This window comes from Hippopotamus amphibius, chromosome 3 (genome assembly GCF_030028045.1).
Source record: "Hippopotamus amphibius kiboko isolate mHipAmp2 chromosome 3, mHipAmp2.hap2, whole genome shotgun sequence".
Taxonomy (NCBI): Eukaryota; Metazoa; Chordata; class Mammalia; order Artiodactyla; family Hippopotamidae; genus Hippopotamus; species Hippopotamus amphibius.
Window position 1 is genome coordinate 127,368,474 of NC_080188.1, and position 20,496 is coordinate 127,388,969.

Genomic DNA, 20,496 nt, shown 5'->3' on the forward strand with positions numbered 1-20,496 from the left:
GCAGTGGCTGCTCAGGAGCCCTCCAGCCTGTAGGACAGGTGGAAGGCCCTATGGCCCAGAGGCACGACCACGGGGGGCTGGCCGGGGTCCCCTACACAGAGCACAGGTGGCCAGGCCCCCTGCACACGGGCCACCCCACCTGGACCAGCCCCGGGACACCGCGGTGGGAAACCAAGCCCCCGCAGTGAGGCGTGGGCTGAGCGCATGCCCTCACGACACATCTCTGCTACGTGTGCAGAAACAGCCCCCTGACCGGGAGCCCCGAGGCTCCTCACGGAAGTGCCGAGGCCCCTGCAGCACCGGCCCCACAGGCTCCTCCCTCCCACGTGCCTTTTCAAAAGGCTTCTGCACCCTCGGAGCACCTGCCAGACACTACGGAGCACGTCAACAGGTGAGGGGAGAGACAAGGGGCTGAGAGAGGCCAGCGCAGCCCACGCGGCCCAGGCCCAGCGCGAGCCTAGACACAGCAGGGCTGCAGCAGCTGAGGAGGAGAGGGCGGTACAGAGGGGCCATCAGCCACCCAGCTCCCCGGGGGTGGTGGGCTTGGCGGGCCGGGGACCCCCTGGGACTCTCAGAAGAGGAGGAGTGGGTCTGCCTGCAGCCACCCTCCACCACGAGCTGGGCAGCGTGGTCCCCATGGGGCGGGGCCCCGTCCTCCTGCTCCTCCTGCCTTGCAGAGTGTCTGACGGCAGCATCTGCCCAGGCGATGCCCACGCTACTCGGGCAGCGCTGGCCTCAGGGACAAGACAGTATGTGGCTGTGATTCCATCTCCAGCTAGACACAGGTGAAGGACAGGGCCCGAGTGAGAGCCCAGGGGCGTCCCGGGCCTGCAACCCTCACCTTCACGCCTCGGACCCGGAACTCAGCCAGAGCTCTGCTCATCTTGGTGGCGGCCGTGGGGTGGTCCTTGCCGTGGGCGATGACTTTCACCAGCAAGGAGTCGTAGTGGGGGGAGATGACGGCGCCTTGGAAGGCAGAGGCATTGTCCAGGCGGATGCCCATGCCTTCCCCGCTCCGGAACACCTGCAGGGGAGGCGCGCCCGGTCAGGACCAGCGTGGGCCGGTGCACACGTGAACCCCAACTCTGGCTTGTCAAGTTCTGCTAACTTTCTGCCAGCAAACCCAGGGGCACCCCGCTGTCTCTATGGGCCACAGCCACTACTTCCTCCTCCCTGAGAGGAGCTGGAGGGACGAGGGACGGGAAGGATGTGCTCGGCGCCCAGCACTCAGGGAGCCCGCAGAGCACGAGGGGCCCGGGCAGGTGGGTCAGATCCCACCGACCTGCCACCCGCCTGCCTGACCAACCCTCTTGGCTTCCAGATTCATTCATCTGTTCACTCATTTAGTCCAGAGGGAGTCAGGCAAAGAGGAAGGAGCAGGTGAGCGGATGGGAAATACTCGGGACAGGGAGACGGGCGAGGTGCAGGGAGATGCCCAGGAAGGGAAGCAGAGAGTGAGGGTCAGAGAGGCGGCTCATGGGGACAGACAGGGACTCCAAACAGTCTGACGGGGGAGGGGGCCCACGGGGCAGGGACAGGGACTTGGGGTGTGAACATCTGTGGTGCAGGAGGGAGAGCCTGCATCTGGGGCGGGGACCCATGCCCGGCACAGATCAGGGAGCCGGGTAGTGGGAGGGACGGCCCAGGGGGCTTGGGACACACTGCACCTCGTTTCCCTGTCTAAGGCACACAGGCCTGTGTTCGATAAAAAGGAACTTAATAAAATATTTAAGGGTGAACACTCAGCTGTGAGCAGGAACCGTCAGCTAAAAATATTCTGTGGTAAACCAGGCTCGGAGGAGCCAGGCCTCGGAGGTGGAGGTGGAGGTGGAGGAAGGCGGCACTGCGTCTCAGGGCTGCCCCTTCCTGGCCGAGGGCAGAGAAATCGGGGCCGCCCGCTAGACAGCACTCCGGCCTTGGGGCGGGCCCCCACCTATGGACTTGGATCCTTCCAGAAACGGAATCCCAGCAGCAGCTCTGCCTCAAACCGACTGGCTCTATGCAACTTTCAGAATCCAGAGAGCTCCCCTTCCCTCCCCGGCCGCCCCATGTCACTGGTCTCAGGAGCTCAGTGTCTCTCTCAAAATCACCCTCGCCCTCCTCCTGGACTCCCTCTCGCACAGGCCAGATGGGGAGGCAGTAAACCAGCAGAGCCGACAGCGCTGCCGACCCAGGATTGGAGGTATTCTTAGCTGGTGGCTGGTGGCCGTGGCGTGAGACAGGACCAGGGAACAGGAGCCTGAGCAGGCCTGAGGGCTCCACCTGCAGCCAGCTGGGGTGGGGCGGGGCAGGGAGGGGAGGGGAGAGAGGAGTGCCTGGGGAGGTGCAGGGGAGCCCGCCCAGGCCCCCTCTCAGCCTGACAGCCCAAGCCTGCTGCTCAGTCTCCTCCCTGACCCCAGCTCCCCAAGTCCCTCATTCATCCCTCATGGGTTCCTTGGCCCAGCCCGACCCCTCCACTGAGATATCCGGGCTTCAAGCCCTTGCTGCACCCAGGGTCTCCCTCAGACTGAAGGCAGGACAGAAGCCAGCCGCACTGCTCAGCAGGCAGCAAAGCTTTGGGTTCTTGTGACACAGGTCAAGGGCCTAGGCTTCATCCTCGGGGACCCTGCACTTGACTCCATGCATCTAGTATGCTCCCTGTTCCACGTGATTCCCCCCCCCCCCCACCTCCCGCCCACTGGCCTTTGCAGCCTGTGCACACGGCAGTCTCTCCCCAAGAACACTCTCCCCTCAGTCCTGGGCAGTGCCTGGCTCCCAGGTGCTCTACGCCAGCTTCCGGTCAGCTCTAGCGAGGGGCCTGCTTCACTGCTGGGCCCATAGGCTCCCTTGTGCCCCCCAGAAAAGTGTCTTCACACTGACGGACACTGGCAGCGGGCCCGGTTGGAAGGCGGCCCTACCTCGATGCGACCGGTGTCTGGCTGGAAGCTGCGCGTGGGGTCCTCGGTGGTGACCCGGCACTGGATGGCACAGCCATTGATGCGGATGTTCTCCTGCCGCAGGCCCAGGTCAGGCAGGCTCCGGCCCTCGGCCACGTGGATCTGGGCGTGGACCAGGTCCACACTGCAAGGGCGGGGTGGGGGGGGAGGCGGAGAACCTGAGGCAGGGGATGGGCGAGGAGAGCCCCGGCCCCACTGCCCAGGTTGGCTGACCCTTCACCAGCCTCCTCCTGACCAGACCCAGGCTGGGAACCCTGCAGGGTCTTGAAGGAGGAGAACGTGGCAGCTGGAGGGGGCGGCTGAAATATTAGCATCTACCCGATCTTGCACCCCCCAAACTACTCCTCCCCATACTCTGCCCTACTTCTTCCCTGGGGTCTCTCTGTCCTCCTGCCTCCCCTAAACCCTCCCTTGGTCAAGCCTGGATCTGAAGCCTCAGACCCTCATTCTTAGAGCAGCACATGCTACCCTGTGTGTGGTGGGTGGGCATGGAGGCCAGTTTGCAGGAGTACAGGGTTGTTGAAATGGGGCCACAGCTATTGGAGGGGCCCCACTGGTGGGCACCAGCGTGGTCAGGAGGCCACCCTCCCAGGACCTGTGTTGCAGCTGGGCTTGTCCCCAAGACCCTCCAGAGAAGATCTTAGAGGACAAAGCTCTCCTGATGTGCCTGGTTTTCTAAGCACAGCCTCGCTGACTGCCGTGCTCCTAAGGGCAGCAACAGACCCAAGTGGAACAGCTGTTACAAAAACTCCAGGCTTTAAGTTCATTGTCGCTGAGGTGTGTGGTGAGGACAGCCTGGACACTACACTGACAGGTCTTGCTCAGTGTTTCGTATTCCTGCTAAACCACTCCACAGCAGTGATGCCGATTACCATGCATCGCCACGTCTACACGCCGTGGACTACTGCGGTGCTCTTTCCAAGCTTCACCTCCACAGTCATGCTCTGACGGTCACTGTCATTCCCAACAGAGGAGGAGCCTGAGGGTCAGAGAGGCTGTAGTCCACCCAAGCTCCACGTAGCTAGTAACCTGGGAGGAACCTGCACCCTAGTCTGTGTCTGTCTGACGCAAAGCCTCTGCTCTCAAGCAAGCAAAGACTTCCGTCCTTAGCAGGACAGGCTCAAGATGGATGACACTTTTATAGCAGCGCGATGGGGAAAGTCTCACGGGGTCAGAGGGTGAGGCGGGAGCATGTGCCTGGACTCAGCCTTTACCTCGAGAGAGCGAGGACACTGGGGGCTTCCGTGCACCTGCCCGGCAAAGGCAGATGCCCCAGCAGCAACCTCAGTCTCGGGTGGGATCAGGGGTCAGGGAAGGAACTGTCAGGAAGGTTCCATGGTGAGATGGACTGGCCCAAAGCCAGGGTGTAACACTTAAATGGCTCAGTGTATGTATTTTGAAACAACGAAAGGCTCTATTGTTTATAACATGGGCAGGTTTTTTTGGAATGTCTAGATGCAATGCTTGTGGCAGAACAAATTAGTACAAGCCATCTAGAAAGCTCTTTAGATGAGATGTTGCTTATCCGCTGCTCAGGTAATCCTACTAAAGGTGTCTGTCCTCAAACTCTTCAGAGAGGTGGGCAAAGATTTAGGCTCAAAGACAGTTAACTGACACACCCTTAATAACTACAAAAGCCAAACACAACCTAATTGTCTAAAAATAGAGGACTATGTAGGTAAGTTATAAAATACCTAGAAGATGGAATACTGTGCAGCCACTTAAAGTATTTAGAAGGAGTAACGGGAATGCCTTAGACAAATATTAAATTTTAAAAGTAGGATAAAAATTCTATACAAAACACCTCAATTGCATCAAACTACTTATACAGTATAGTAAATAAAGATGCAAAGAAACCAAAAGATTTAGCATGGGCATAGGAGATACAGCACAGGGTTGGAGATGACGAGCTGTGTGACCTTGGGCAACTCTCTTAACCTCTCTGAGTCTTGGTTTTGTCATCTGAAAAATGGGGTTGATTGGCACCTTCCTCCAGAGAGGTCGTGACGTTTGGCACACAGCACGGCCCGCTGGGGACCTCCTCAGCATCCTGGTTCTGAGGGGTGGGGCTCGGAGTCATTTGTATTTGCTCTTTTGTACTAATTCTTACAATAACCATGTAATGCTCTTATAATAATAATTTTCATAAACAGTAAGTGCAGGGATCTCTGACTCTTTTTCCATCGGTGGACAGTGAGCCCAGTGCCTGCCGCCCACTCCCTGGGGACCGCCTGGCGTGGATTTTACACAAGATAGGGAGACGCCCCTGCCTGGGTCACGGAGGCCGCCCCCTGTGCTCACTCCGTGATCTCCTCGGTGACGGTGTGCTCCACCTGCAGGCGCGAGTTGACCTCGATGAAGTAGTGCTTGCCGTGCCTGTCCACCAGGAACTCCACCGTGCCCGCATTCTCGTAGCCCACCTGCGGGGCAGCCACGTCAGCCGGGGTGCAGCGGTGGGAGCCCGACGGGGACGCAGGCTCGCCCACCGGGCTGGCTCCGTAAGAGAAGAGACTGCAGCAGACCCCACCCCCCCACCAGCCCTGCCCCCGGGAAGCGAGAGCCCAGAACCCGCAGCTGGGCCCAGCCTGGACACCTCCCCCAGACCTCCGCAGGAGCCTCTGAGGGCTGCACCCAGCGCGTCCGGGTGAGACCTGAGCAGAAGCGCCCATGCGTCCCACACGGCGCCCTCTCCCCAGCGGCTCCTTGGCTTTCCGGCACCGGCCCCACCCATGCATACCGGGGCCTCTCCCAGACCCTGTTCTTGGAGGGTCTTCATAAAGTTCCGCTCTACTTTACTCCATCACCCTCTCCAGCCACTACCCAAGGAGATGCCATTTGAGAGGAACCAACAGATGAGGCTCTAACTCAAAACACAAGCCGAACTCTAGCTTCACTTCTGATCCTACCAAAACCACAAACTAGACTTCACTCAGCTCCCTCAAACCTGTTCTGGAAAAGGAGACACGGCATAGGCCAATAAATAGGACCAAACTCAAAAAAAAAAAAAAAAAAAAAGGACCAAACTCAAGACAAGAATACTCCTCACATGAAGGAACCAAAATCTCAACTGTAATCAGGCCCTAATCAACGCCTCCCATTAGCTGTGCCAGAGCTTCACTGGCTTTCTATTTGGGGAAGAGGTTATAGAAGCATCCGTGGTCCACGGGCCTGGATCGCCTGAGAGCCTGAGAGAGCTCAGCTCCGGAAGGAGAGCAGGCCCCCGGGCCCAGCGGGTGGCCAGGGAGAGCAGGTCTGAAAAGAAGCCCACTCGGGCTTCTGGGATGGGGAGGCAGGGGCAGGACGCCTGGCCTCTGAGAGGGGGTGGGGTCAGGAGGGCCCCAGAACAAAGGGCGGGGCCCCCGATACCGCCTGGCAGGCGCCCTCCTGGGCTAGCCTAGGGGCAGTCACTCCACAGCCCTGCAGAGCAGAGAGCTGGGGGAGGAGGACCTGGGCAGCGAATGGGTCACAACAGATGGGATGTAGGGGAGATGACGAATGACTGAGGGAGAAGCGCCTGAATCTCAGGAGAACCCCGACTCATTCGCTGATGCGCTCCCGTTGTCCCAGGGGCACGCCGGTGCTGCACAGAAGCTTGATCTGTGTGGAGGAGGATCCCATGGCTCCTTCCTCCTCCTCTCAGCCTCTCTGGCCTCCAGGCTTGGCCTCTGGGCCCGGCGCCTCTGTGACCGCACAGCAAGGATCCTGAGGGCCCCGCATCAGCCCGCAGTCCTCCTCCACCCCCTCCCGGCCCGGTCAGCCTGGGCCCCCCTGCCCCGGCCACATCGGGACCCAGGGACGGTCGGCCACAAGGCTTATGACAGCAGGAGCCCGACGCGAGCCTGCAGGAACAAGCTCCTTGTCTCCACGTGGCGAGGAGCCCATGCCCGTGGCTTTCACGCTCTGTTCCTGAGAGCCCTTGCTCTTCACCTGCTTTGCCAGTTTGACAGAGTCACTGGTGAGCCGGGTCCGCAGCTGGGGGTCCAGGTGGGCAGCAGGGGCGATCTCGACTACTTTTTGGTGCCGCCGCTGGATGGAACAGTCTCGCTCGTACAGGTGAAGAATGTTCCCATACTGGTCCCCTGGGGTGGAGGTAAACTGGGCTCAGCTCCTCCTGGGGATCGGACACCCCTGAACTCCCGACAATCCCCGCGCAAGCACCAGGGCAGCTCGGCGCCGCTCCCGGCAGTGGCTCAGCCGGGACAGAAACCGGCACAACCGAGACCTCGGGCCCGACCAGCCCGGTCCCCGCAGCCCACCTTCCTGGGGAGGGTCCTCCTGACAGAGAGCTCCTGCAGCTTTCCCAAAGCCCAGAAAGATCGGGGCCTCAGCACCTGCCTGGCGCTATGGCCCCGAGACCGCGCTCCACTCACCCAGGATCTGCACCTCGATGTGGCGCGGCTTCTCGATGAACTTCTCCACGAACAGCGCCCCGTTCCCGAAGGCGGCCAGAGCCTCTGAGTAGGCCCGCGTGTAGTTCTCCTCCAGCTCCTGGAAGGGCAGGCAAGGGCCACGGAGACGGTGAGCCCCGAGCGCTGCCTCTGCACGGCCCCCAGCACCCCGATCCCTCTGCAGGTGGCCTCCCAGCCTGCGGCTTCCGCTCACCTCGTAGCTGTGCACCACCCTCATGCCGCGCCCCCCGCCCCCATAGGCGGCCTTGAAGATAATGGGGAAGCCGTAGGTGTTGGAGAACTCATGGGCCTCGTGCAGGGAAGTGATGGGGGCGTCTGTGCCAGGGACCACAGGAACACCTGTTGGGAGAGAGGCAGGTCAGGCCAAAGCCCGCCGGCCCCCTCCCTGGAACGGCCCCCTCAGGAGCTGTGTGGCCCCCATCCTCACCTGCTGCAATGGCAATGGCTCGGGCCTCCACCTTATCTCCCATCTTGCGGACCACCTCGGGGCTTGGCCCAATGAACCGGACCCCAGCATCCTGGCAGGCTTGGGCAAAGTCCGCGCGCTCTGATAGGAACCCGTAGCCAGGGTGCACAGCATCCACGTTGTTTTCCTGGGGGGCAGGGTCAGAAGAGTGGCGCGCCCGTCCAAGCCCTTCACACAGGCCCACCTGAACCCTGTGGCCCTCCCACCTGCCCCCCTTCACGCGCTGCGCTCACTCACTCATTCACCCCCACACTCATTCGTTCCCCCCTTCACAGAGACTCACTGCCAGCCAGCCTCAGGGGTGGGGGGTGGGGCAGGCACAGGACCCAGTCCTGGCCCTCCAGAGGCCACCACCCCGGCCCGGCCCCACTCACCCTGGCCACCTTGATGATGTCTGGGATGTGCAGATAGGCCTGCACCGGGGCGAGGCCACGGCCGATGAGGTAGGCCTCGTCAGCTTTCTGCCGGTGCATCTGGCCGGTGTCCTGCTCCGAGTAGACAGCCACGGTGCGGATGCCCAGCTCTGTGCAGGCCCGGAACACGCGGATGGCGATCTCACCTGGGGCAGGCGGAGGGCAACGGGACAAGAAGTTAGGTCCCAGGGTCCTAAGAGAAGCAGAAACAGAGGCACGGAGCTGGGGCAGGGGCTGGGCGCTGGCTCCCGCTGTGCACACCTCTGTTGGCCACCATGACCTTCTTGATGGGCTTGTACTCCAGGCGCCGGACGCTGGGGGAGGCAGCGGGGGCAGTGGAGGTTCGGCGGATGCCCAGGAGCCTCAGGCCCCCGCGGATAGTCTGAAACTTCAGCATCTAGGGAGGGAAGTCAGAGTCGGGTTAGAGCTGCCTCAGCTCGGAGGGGCCCCGGGAAGAGTGGGGGTCCCGCCTCAGCCCCACAGTGGCCCCACATGAAAGCCGGCACCACTGCTGCCTCAATTCCTGGCCAAGCTCAGCATTCCCTGTGGGGCTGACTGGCTGTAAGGAAGGGAGCAAATTCACCCCCAAACGGCACCCCAAGCTTACCGTAATACTCTAACACTCACTGTGATCTCTAAAGTACCACACTTCGTGCTTTTAAAGCACTTTCAGAGGCCAGCCAGCAGCCCTGCGTGACCACCGTGTGTGACGTCAGCGTCTCCCCTGCCGGGCACCGTCGTCCAGGCAGCCCCAGGCTTTAGAAATGTCACGCCCCACCATGACCCCTGTGTCCCTCCCTCAGGGTTCCATCTGGCTGGGCAGGGAGGGTGACAAGGGATCTCCCCAGGAGCGAACCCGCATCCCTGTGCTCTCGGGAAGCAGAGCTCTGCTCAGTGAAAAATTTAGCAGCTTTCTTCCAACTGCAGAAACCTTACTTTCTACAAGAGCTACTAAGTAAATTAGTCATGAAAACCAGCTGAGGGCCAGTGAAACTAGCCAGTCACAAAAAGACAAATACTGCTTGATTCTACTTAGATGAGACTCCTAGAATATCAAATTCACAGAGACAGACAGCGGGAGGGTGGGGGCCAGGGGCTGGGGGAGGGGATGGGGAGTTACTGTTTGAAGGGGACAGAGCTTCAGTTTTGCAAGATGAAAAAGTTCTGGAAATGGCCAGTAGTGATGGTTGCACAACGATGTGAATGTACGTAGTGCCAGCAAACTAACTATACACTTCAAAATAGTTGATGGCAAATTCTGTTATATCAATATATATTTAATCACAATAAAAATAAATTGAGAACAATTTACATCCCAGAACGTAGAACATCTTCAGAGATCCACCACCCCCCTTGCTTTACAAATGAAGAAAACCAAGGCCCAGATGAGCTTTAAAAAAATGTGTTCAAAGTCTCACACAGCTGTTACAGCAAAACCCAAACTGGCATTTGGGCCTTTACCCCTGCTCCAGTGCCTTTATCCAGCTAACCACGCGATCTCTTAGTAACGTTTCAATGCTTGACTCAACCATTTTGTTTTAAGTGACGAACATAAAAATACATTCAATAAATAAAAGATATTGCAGAAACCTCAGCGTCATAGGATGGCCAACAAGACAGAGAAGGGGAAATAAAGACCAAATAGAAAGAAAAGAGAAGAAAAGAAATAACTAAATAAATAGAAGAAAGAGAGGAGGGAAGCCCTCAGACCAGGGGAGGAAGGGAGGCATGCCGCGCATCGGCCCCGCCAGGCATCGACCCGGCCAGGCACAGCACCAGGCGAGGGCCGCCAGGCAAGGGCCGCCAGGACAAGGCAGGCAGGCCTCGGCTCGCACAAGAGGTAGACCTGGGGAAAAAGAAGAGCAAAGGGGAAAAACAGACAGAAATAAGGCCCTTTCAGATGATGACTCGTGCCTCAAGGGCAAGAAAACCAGTAACATTTTGTGAATTACCAGACGGGGGCTGGATATTAAGCGGGCCTCTCCGAGGAGGGCACAGACGCAGGGACCTGAACGGAGGAAGCAGCAGCTACGCACAGATCTGATCTGCGGGGAACACACCCCAAGCAGAGTAACAGCCACGGCCAAGGACCCGAGGGAAGAAGGAGCTGGATGTGTCCAAGAAAAATCCGGTCTGACAGCTGGGGGCAGGGAGCCCACGGCTGACGGTGGGGTGGGACGGGCCAGGCTGCCGAGCCCTCTGGGCATCCGCCTCTGAAATGTGGTGGTGGAGGGCATGACCTGCTGCGTGTTTGGAAAAGATGCCTAGGTTGGGAGCAGCGAGGATGGAAAGCGGGTGCACGTGTGGGGCTGTGCAGGCGCTGAGACAGACAGCACCCCTGACTGGGGGGAGCAGTGGGGGTGGGTGGGGAGGTATTTGGGGTACAACAGGCTAGATTCACTGAGGCCCATTGTGGAAGATGAGGGGAAGGAGGGAACCCAGGACGGGGGGCGGAAGGGGTCCCCCCACTTCGGGAGAGACCAAACTGGGGGTGGCGATGGGCCGCAGAAGAGGTCAGAGCTAGGCAGGAAGCCTGGGTGCTTCGGCAAATGGGTGGGGTTGGAAGTCCAGGGTCTGGCGTAGATCTGCCAGGGAGAGGACAGTCTAGAGAGGAGCAGGGGGTCCACCAACACTGAGTCTGGATGCGGAGGAAGAGCCAGTGAAGGAGACTGAGGGAGGAAAGCCAAGAAGCTCCGTGCCGCTGGGGCATAAGTGCTTGGGAGTTGAGAGCCGCCGCTGGGGCAGAAGCGAGGGCAGGAGGTGGGCGCCCTGGGTCCAACCCAGCAGTGCGAACATCGGGGGTAGGGGAGCAGCCTCGCTGGGCTCCGGCTCCTCTTCTACAATGGAGGACATTGTCCTTACCTATGAATACAAGTGGACAAACCTGGCAGACACCCCAGTACACACAGCCAGGTGAACGTCACCAGCAGGAAACGGCCATCACGTGCCTCCTGACGGGCGGCCAAGAAGCACCTGGGGTGTTCCTGCCACAGATGCCCAGCCTGAGGCTAATTGGGACACAACACAAGGCAAACCCAGACGGAGGGACGTTCCACCAAACAACTGGCCTGTGCTCTTCACTCGTGTCAAAGGTCTCGAGGCACAAAGACTGAAGAACTTCCAGGTTAAAGGAGACTAAAGAGCCACAGCCAGGAAATGCACAGGGGCTCCTGGATTGGATCCTGGATTTCAGCTGCAATAAAGGACACTAGGGGACAACTGACAAAATTTAAATAAGGTCTGTATGTTAGAAACGTTACAAAAGAGTGTTGTGTCAGTGTTAATTGCTGTACTGTGATTACCTCAGAGAACAGCCTCATTCTTAGGGAAAAACACTCAAGTGTTTAGGAGTTTAAGGGCATCATATCTGCAACTTACACTCAAATGGTTCAAGGGAAAACATGAGAATAATGAAGACACGTGGTCAACGGTATTAGGGAAATTGGGGTCAGGGGTGTGAGAGAATGCTCTGGACTGATGCCGACGGAGGAGCGAACCAAGGGAGCCCCCAGGACCGGCACACAGTTGGGGCCAAAGTACTAGCTGGGCCTCAGAGCACCAACATTTGATTCCCACACCTTTCTGAAAGCCAGTGCACTTCAGATGCTATCCTGTTACCTCCCCCTCACAGGTCTACCAGCAGCACCTCATCGTCTGCACCAGCTTCCGGATTCGGACACCCACCCAGCAGGAGGGAAGCGCTTTCCCGCAGCAGGCGAGTCCTGACGGTGGATGGTGCACACACCAGGGAGCAGCGGTGGGATGCAAACCTCGCCCTCATCCTGGGTGCCAGATGCCTGCTCTGCTCCGGGCTGCAGGCGGGATGTGCAGCCAGGATGAGGCTGAGTAGAAAGAGCCCAAACGACCACTAGGGTCACGTCAAGAAAAGGCAAAGTGTCCTCCAGGACACGCGTGGTACAGAACAGTAGATACAAGTGGCTAATGAACGGTGAACAGTCCCACCTCCCCAGAAATCACCACATTCAAAGGAGAACAGGGAGGCGCTGCCTTTGCCTGTGAAATTAGCAGCACAGTTGGGAACAATCAGACCCAGTGCTGCTGAGGCCTCTGGGAGGCAGACCTGCGGGACGTCTGGATATCAGGGCAGCTCTCTGGAATGCAGTTTGCAAAACCTATCAAGAGCCTTTAAAATATATATATTTTTAATTTTTGTTGAAGATTAGTTGATTTACAATGTTGTGTTAATTTCTGCTGTACAGCAAAGTGATTCAGTTATACACACATGTACATTCTTTTTCATATTCTTTTCCATTATGGTTTATCACAGGATATTGAGTATAGTTCCCTGTGCTACACAGTAGGACCTTATTTTTCCATCCTATACATACTAGTTTGCATCTGTTAATCCCAAACTGCCAATTCTTCCCTCCCCCACCCACCTTCCCCCTTGGCAATCACAAGTCTGTTCTCTATGTCTGTGAGTCTGTTTCTGTTTCATAGATATGTTCATTTGTGTCTTATTTTAGATTCCACATATAAGCAATATGTCTTTTCCTTTCTGACTTACTTTGCTTAGTATGATAATCTTTAGTCCATCTATGTTGCTGCAAATGGCACTATTTCATTCTTTTTTATGGCTGAGTAATATACCATTGTGTACCACATCTTTATCCATTCATCTGTCGATGGACATTTAGGTTGCTTCCATGTCTTAAGAGCCTTTAAAATATTTATGCCCCTTGGCCAGGTCACTACCAATCTAGGAATCCAACCCAAGGAAATATTCTAAAGTGGGATGTAGGGAGATGTTCACTTCAGCATTATTTACAATAGCAAATGACTAGGAGCCACTTAAATAGCCAACACTAGGGCATCTATACAAACAGACATGATACAACCATTAAAAATGGATGCAGGGGCTTCCTAGGTGGCGCAGTGGTTAAGAATCCACCTGCCAATGCAGGGGACACAGGTTTGATCCCTGCTCCAGGAAGATACCACATGCCGTGGAGCAACTAAGCCTGTGTGCCACAACTATTGAGCCTGCACTTTAGACCCCATGAGCCACAACTCTTGAGCCCATGTGCCACAACTACTAAAGCCCATGCGCCTAGAGCCCGTGCTCCACAACAAGAGAAGCCACCGCAATGAGGAGGCCGTGTACCACAACGAAGCGAAGCCCCCGCTTGCCGCAACTAGAGAAAGCCCATGTACAGCAACAAAGACCCAACACAGCCAATAAATAAACAAATAAATAAATTTTTTTAATTGATGCAGTTTTGATGACATGGAAAATGCTGATGATGTGATATGAAGCTTTAAAGAATAAATAATATAATCTCCTAAAATTTTTTTTTAAGGCAAGGAAAATAACTGGCGGGAACCCAGCATGTCACCATTCCCTGTGCCTATGTTCTAGAATTGGTATCGCTGTTTCCCTTCTTCTTTGTGTTTCTCTATACATTCTACATTTTCTCCCCTGGGGATTATTATTTATAATTAGAAAAGAAAATGAAGAAATATACGGAAGGAATAGGAACAGGAAGACCTTTGCAGAGAAAAGCTAAGAGGAGTTTCTGAATGGTCTTCCTAGGTGAGGTGACCGGACTCAGCTTATATCCTGTGAAACCAGCTCTTCTAGTGGGCCCAGCTTCCAGGAGGCTCATACCCCACCCCACCCCCCCGCAACCCGGAGAGCAGGGCCACCTCACCTGTTGCCCAGGTGAGCCTGCTACAGGTCTTCCTCACTTGTCTACAGGTGAGCAGCCTCACAGCTGGTACCAGTGGCACCGAGATTCTCCATCCTCCAGGGACACTTTAACTATTTCTAAGAGGCGTGCTCTTTCCTCCTACTTGGGTGGGTTTACTCCTGCAGACGCCTTAGGCAATTACGTATTGTCTTGTGGGTAAAAAGATCATTTCTGTCCCCACCCCCCTCCCACACACACCCCAATGCCTTTTCCAGATAAGGAAAGAGATCCCTGGAGCTTAGACCAAGTCCCTCCCTAGCTCAGTCAGGAAACAAGGAGGTCTGAATTACCCAGCCTTAGAGACTCACAAGCATTTTTGCATTTGACTCCCACACATGCTCTAGACAGCAAGGGCTTCCTTGGTGTCCCACTTTACAAACCAAGAAACCAGGGTCTGGGCACTGGGAGGGTTGTGGGGGGCGGTGCTCTGAAGGCCCCGAGCCCTCTGTCCTGTGCAGAGAAAAGCTAACACAGGCCTGGACTTGAGACCGGAGCAGACCCTGGGTGCAGGAGCGAGGGGGCGGATGTTTATAGACGGGGAAGCGTCACGGTCCTTCGCTGACGTCAGAGCAGTGGGGGAAGCGGGCAGAGGCTGGCAGCACAGTGTGAACCCGGAGCCAGCAGGCCTGGGGCTGCCCCAGCTCTACCCGCCCCTGTGAGACCCGGGCACCTGAGGCTTCATTCCCTCCTCTGTAACAGTGGGTAACACCACCCCCAAACATGGCAGGTCATCCTGGGCATCACTGCTCGGGGCCCTGAGCACCACGCCCGGGCCATTGAATGGCCACCATCACCGTCTTCCCATTGGCCTTTCCTCCCAGATGAGAGCGGGGCACGAGAAGGAACCCCGACTCTGGTGCCCACACCCGCAGGGCTCTCTTTCCTGCCCAAACCAGCAACGTGGCCACCCGCCCAGTGGCTCTTGCTGGACAAGGGCTGGCACGTGCACACACGGGGAGCGGACGGCGCTCTTGGGCAGGAAGACCCACCCCGACATGGGCGCCCCGCACCAGCCAGGCACCCAGGGCTGCTTCTGCCCAGAGAGACGGCACTGTCTGCTCTGCCTGAGGTCACTGGCCCAGGAAACAACGTTCTCTCGCCCCAGACTGCTGCAGGCGGGGGTGGCTGCCAAGGCTGAAATCGGGGGAAGGGGCACCCCGGAGCAGGGGAGGCAGGGAGGCTGGGTCACGCACACAGCAGGAGCTTCACAGCCCAAAGCCTGCTCCCCGATCCCCAGGGATGGAGAACGATCACGAAGGAGGTGTTCTGAGGCAGGACACCCGCCGGGAGCAGGAGAGCAGACTTCCTGCTGCCACTGGAGGTGAAAGGCACAGAAACGTCAGCCAGCAGGCAGAGTGGGGTCTGAGAGGCTGGTCAGACGGGGTCTCGTGGATGACAGAGGGCACGGGTCACACTGCCCCTCAGAGCCTAGACACAGGCCTGTGGCTCGGCTCCTGGCTTAGTCACACTTGACCGCCACCCCACCCAAGCCAGGCTTGGGTCCTGAGGACACAAAGGCGAATAAAAATACTACTGCGTTCCCAGAGCATCTCAGAACTTGGTTAACCCAGCACCCAGCCTCTTCCCTTGTCAAGTCTCACTCCTCTCCCAGACCTGAAACCCAGGGGGCTCAGCGGTCTGGTGCCTCCTAAGGCCTTTCCAGAATCAACGTCCGCTGGGAGAAAACCTGCAGGACAGATGTGGGCTGCCCCACAGAGGCCTCCCTTCCTGGAAGCAGGCCCTTCGCGGGTGGAGCGTGTGATGCATTCACTCTGGCCGTGTCGAGTCGGGGGTCTGAGAGGAGCTGGGAGGGCGGGTTCCCGCTCCGGGCGGTGGAGGCAGGAAGGCAGGCATCCGGCGAGACCCAGATGCAGAAGCCCAGCGCCTGAGGTGTGAGCGTGGGAAGGCTTCAGGGGACCAAACTCCCTTCCCGCAACCCTCCTAGAGCGGCTGCCTCTGGGATTCAACAGGAACCCTGCCCTGAGATCAAGCTCTGGCATCTTGGAGGGACCTGAGTGCCAGCCTCTCCTCACAGCACCACTTTCGCAGAGCACTGGCCTTCCCTTGAGCACCGTTTCAGGCGGCATCCTTGTTACCTCACCCCAGGGCAGAGCACAGGCGGTGTGGGCAGGGCCCGGCTCCCACCACGGGTGCCACACTGTGCCTTGCTTTTGGGCTCCCGGTTGCGAGATGGGAACCCAGACGTCCTCAAGGTCGTTGACAGTTTGGCTGAGAATCTTCCTTAAAAACGCCAAGGCCCTCGTGAACCAAATCCGATGCCGTGGGGAGCCCTTGTGCTCTGTCGCATCAGCGGACCCTCCCCAGGGGAGCCACGAGCCTTCAGCGAGGACAGCTGCTCTGCAGACGGACAGGCCTCCCTCACGGGCTGGGTCCCCGGGGGGGAGAGGCCCCCTCGGAGGAGCCAGGACACAACCGGCCTCCAGTCACCTGCTTTGGGGGCACCACATGGCCTTGCTCAGTGCCGGTGACGCACGTGCGCAAAAATCTCCTTTTCCGACCTCACAGGAGGCGAGCGATGAGCCCGAGGAAAGCAGCTGCCGTCCCCCGAAGGTCCCTTACCCGCTTCCTCTCCAGAGAGCCCACAGGCCTATTTTTGCAAATGCCGGCTGACGGATCCCTTTCCTTGGCCCCGGGCTGTGCGTTAGAGACGGGGAGTAGGACGGCTTTGACTCTCACTTGGGACGTGTAAACGACGCCTTGCCTCAAGAACGAGTGAGACGGGGGGGGGGGGGGTGTCGTGAACACCTGCCTCTCCCCCGCTGCCTCTCAGCGTGACTCCACACACAGTCTTGACTTCTCTTCCAGCTCAATCCACGCCCGCCACCCCCCACACTGGATGGATAAGCTCAGCGTTCTTCCACGAGGGAGTGGGCACGATCCAGCCACGCGGGTGCCCACCACGGCCTGGGGTGCGAGCGGGGGGAGGTCGCGACATCATCTGCCCGGCCCGGTGACCCGATCTGCCCCTGCGGCTTCTGCGACACCCAACACTCGCCAAGCTCCACCTCTGTGCCAGGCGGGGGCCAGCGGGTGGCGGGGGGACCCAGCAGGGACCAGCAGAGTCTCTACTCTTTCCCAGGCACCGGGCTCCGCGTGTACCAACTCAGGTCAACCTCACAACTGCTATCACTCCTTTAACAGAAGGAACCAGGCACGGGGGATTAAATCACACTCCAGGTCACCCAGCAGAGCCAGTCCTGAGCCCACTCTGTATGCCTCCATCCAGAGCAAGAGCGCTGGCCCATTAGGGCACAGGGAGTCCTCACCTGACGAAAGGAATAAGCTGTGGCTTTCATCAGAAGCACGGCGTGACAGGCACTTGGAAACCAAAAGCTAAAACCCCACTCCTGAAAAAAATGTGTTATTGCCTGAACTTCAGCAGGGCCACCGGTGGTGCTGGGCACTTCCCACCAGGGAGCAGGCCAACAGTGCCGGCCATCACGTGTCCCCAGTGAGCTAGGGCAGCTTCAGTTTGTCCAATAAATCACCAAAATGTCACGAGACGTCCCACTACTTCAGACCTAAACTACATCTCCCAGGCTGCCTCTTGCAACCAGGAGCAGCACAAAATTCCTCAGTCAAGCCATCACGATCCAAATTTTGGTCCAGACAATACGGCCACTGGGCTCAGGGTGGACCTGCTCTCGGCCAGAGCAGCCTTGCTGGGACCAGGGTAGGCGGCCACCTGAGTGGCTGCTGCAGCCAAGCGTACGGCCCTGGAATGTGCCCTAAATACCCCTGTTCTTCACACAGCCACTCCCGCAGACTCAGAGGGCAGCGGTGGGCGGGAGGAACTGAGGAACGGAAAGCCGTGGCTCTGCTTCGGGGGCGGCTGGCTGATGTGTCAGTGCTGGAAGCCCACAGACTGAACTGCCCATTCCCAGTCCCCGAGTCCCTCAGCACATCCATCTCAGATGTGTGTTGGAGCAGCCAGATGGGGTGAGAAGAAGGGAGAGCAGGTCAGAAACAGGCCCCGCGATTCTCCAGATTAACTAGTGAGGCTCCTCCACATTACTTCCTGCTACCCGCCCCCAGCACGAGCACCCCCACCAGGCTCTATCCCCTGCCCCCAGCCAGCCTCCGAGGCTGGCTGCCAGCAAAAGCAGGTCAGAACCGGAAGGAAAGAATTCTTGGCAGAGAACTCCACGCTGTGGCAGAAGCAAGCCTCTGATGGATGGGGTCGCTCTCAGGCAGCCTTCCTTCCAGGCAGCTCCGCGCTGTCCTAAACGTGTCCGATGGGGGCCCTGGGGCTGGCGGCCAATGGGGACAGATGAAAGGGAAAGATTCCGCCTGACTTTCCGGGCTGCAGAGGCTGATATCAAAGCGCCCAAGAGAGGACAGACTAAGGCCGAGATTTCTGAGTAGGGGGAGCTGAAGGGAGGACACGAGAAACAATGAAGGTGACAGGTGAAGAAAGGGGCGTGAGAACCCCAAGGGCATGCAGGGACATGGAGCAGAAACAGCACGGGGCCTGGGGCAGCACAACCCGGCCCCCACCCTGAGAAGCTGTCTGAGTTGCGCCCGCCAGCGGGGCTCCGCACCGCCCCTGGCAACCCTCGATTCAGGCGGCAGGCGGGGGGCGGGGGGGAGCAGTGGCAACTGGGACACCGGGCCCTGCGTGGGCCGAGGGGATTCGTGGACTGGGCAACGGAGGAGGCTCAGAGAAAGAGGCGCGTGAGGGCTGATCAGGGCCCGCAGGGGAGCAGCAGGAAGCACCTGGTGAGGATGGGGCACAGCAGCGGCTGCCCTGTCCCAGCCTCATGTGAGGGCAGGGAGACTTTCAGGGCAACCACTGCCCCCTGGTGCAAAAGGAGCGCTACTGCCGACCTGCGCACGCCTGCCCAGGGACCTGAATACTGGGCCAGGCTCACGGTGGGAAGGCCCCTGGCCCGAATTTCTCCACATCCTTTAGGACTCACTCAGGAAGGCCTTCCTGGACACCCCCACTTCCCCAACCAGCTCAGGGACCCTCCCTGGGGCGGCCATTTGTCTTCAGCACAGCTCTGTCCCTGTCCCTGCCACATCCCGAGAGTCCAGTGCGGGTTCTCGGTGAGGTCGTCTCTGTGTCCTCAAGAAGGGGCACTTAATGCTGTAATGATATGCTGACCCGTCTCACCAGACACTGTGAGGACTTTGGGGACGGGATTCTCAGTCTGTTTTGTCCCCTACTGTCTCCCTTGCACTCTGCCCAGGGCCTGACACCGAAATTAAATGTCTGGGCAATGAATGAGTGAATGAATGAGTGAGTACTCCAGGCCGCATGGGCTCACAGAGAAGTGTGAGCCCACAAATTCTGTGGTGCGCCCAGAGAAAGATGAATAAGGCACGGCCCCTCCTGGAAGCAGCACACACAAGCTAGTGGGACACACAGATAAGAGCCCAAAGTGTTGACAAGGAAGGTCAAAGGGGCAAGGTGAGCAAAAAATACCTCCCAGACTGAGGGTGGGAACCAGGACAGCATTTCAGGGCCGAGTGGGGTGAAGGGCACTGAAGACTCAATTCTAACCATGGCTGGACAATGCTTTGCAGGGAGACAGACAGCAAAGCACAGCAGGCATGCAGGTGGTCCAGGAAGCTCCCTGACACCTTTGTGGCACACCCACTCCGGCTGGAGAGTCACGCAGGACCTCGTCCCCACTCACTCACTCAGGTCACCCCAGGTTCAAGGTGGCAGGAAAGTGGACGCCAGTGTATGGGCTGAATTTTGTTCCCCAAAGATATGGGGGAATCCCAATCTCCCAGGACCTCAGAATGTGACTTTAGTTGGAAATAAGGTCTTTTTTTTTTTTTTCAGCTGCTCCACGCAGCACGCACGATCTTAGTTCCACCACCAGGGACTGGACCCATGCCCCGTGCAGTGGAAGCACAGAGTCCTAACCACTGGACAACCAGGGAATTCCTAGAAATAAGGTCTTTACAAAGGTAACTAGTGAAAATGAGGTCACTAGGGTGGGCCCTAATCCAATACGCTTGGCATCCTTATAAAAAGAGGAAATCTGAACATAGAGACAGACGCATGCAGAGGGAAGACCATGTGGAGACACACACGTGGAGAAGACAGCCATGTGCCAGGGATAATGCCAAGGATTGCTGGAAACACTGGAGGCTGGAAGAGGTGAGGAAGGGTCCTCCCTAGGACCGTCAGAGGGAGTGAGGCCCTGCCAACACCATGACTTTGGACTTCTAGTCTCCAGACTGTGAGACAATAAATCTCTGCTGTAAGCCATCTCGTTTTTGCTACTTTGCTATGACGGCCCTAAGAAACTAAGAGACCCATGTTCCCCACAAATGACCGGAACCTACAGAGACCCTAAAACCAGGGGCTGGGGAGCACAGAGTGTTAAAAACACCCCCTTCTCTCACCCCTGCTCCTGAAGCAGGCCGAGTGGGGGCCTTCAGAGCATGGAGCTATTTAGGACTGTGATCAGCGCCCCCTCCGGGCCAGGGAAGGCCGAGTGGGTGGCAGCAAAATCGAGCCTGTGAACAGGCTGCTGGACGTGAGTCTGGCGTTGAGGGAGAGCTCTGAGCAGAAGGGGGTCT

The 20,496-nt window shown here is 58.0% G+C and overlaps 1 protein-coding gene across 5 annotated transcripts in view; it reads right to left on the reverse strand.

Annotated features, from left to right (window-relative positions):
* Window positions 1–20,496, reverse strand: part of PC (pyruvate carboxylase) — a 94,822-nt gene that overhangs the window by 13,028 nt on the left and 61,298 nt on the right. For all 5 annotated transcript variants that reach the window (XM_057725544.1, XM_057725546.1, XM_057725545.1 and 2 more), the window contains 9 exons: window positions 8,486–8,621; window positions 8,186–8,370; window positions 7,773–7,938; window positions 7,539–7,684; window positions 7,307–7,424; window positions 6,864–7,015; window positions 5,238–5,356; window positions 2,898–3,060; window positions 842–1,024 (listed from right to left, as the gene is read on the reverse strand). In XM_057725544.1, coding sequence (XP_057581527.1) covers window positions 842–1,024; window positions 2,898–3,060; window positions 5,238–5,356; window positions 6,864–7,015; window positions 7,307–7,424; window positions 7,539–7,684; window positions 7,773–7,938; window positions 8,186–8,370; window positions 8,486–8,621 — 1,368 coding nt within the window. The remainder of the gene's footprint in view (window positions 1–841; window positions 1,025–2,897; window positions 3,061–5,237; window positions 5,357–6,863; window positions 7,016–7,306; window positions 7,425–7,538; window positions 7,685–7,772; window positions 7,939–8,185; window positions 8,371–8,485; window positions 8,622–20,496) is intronic.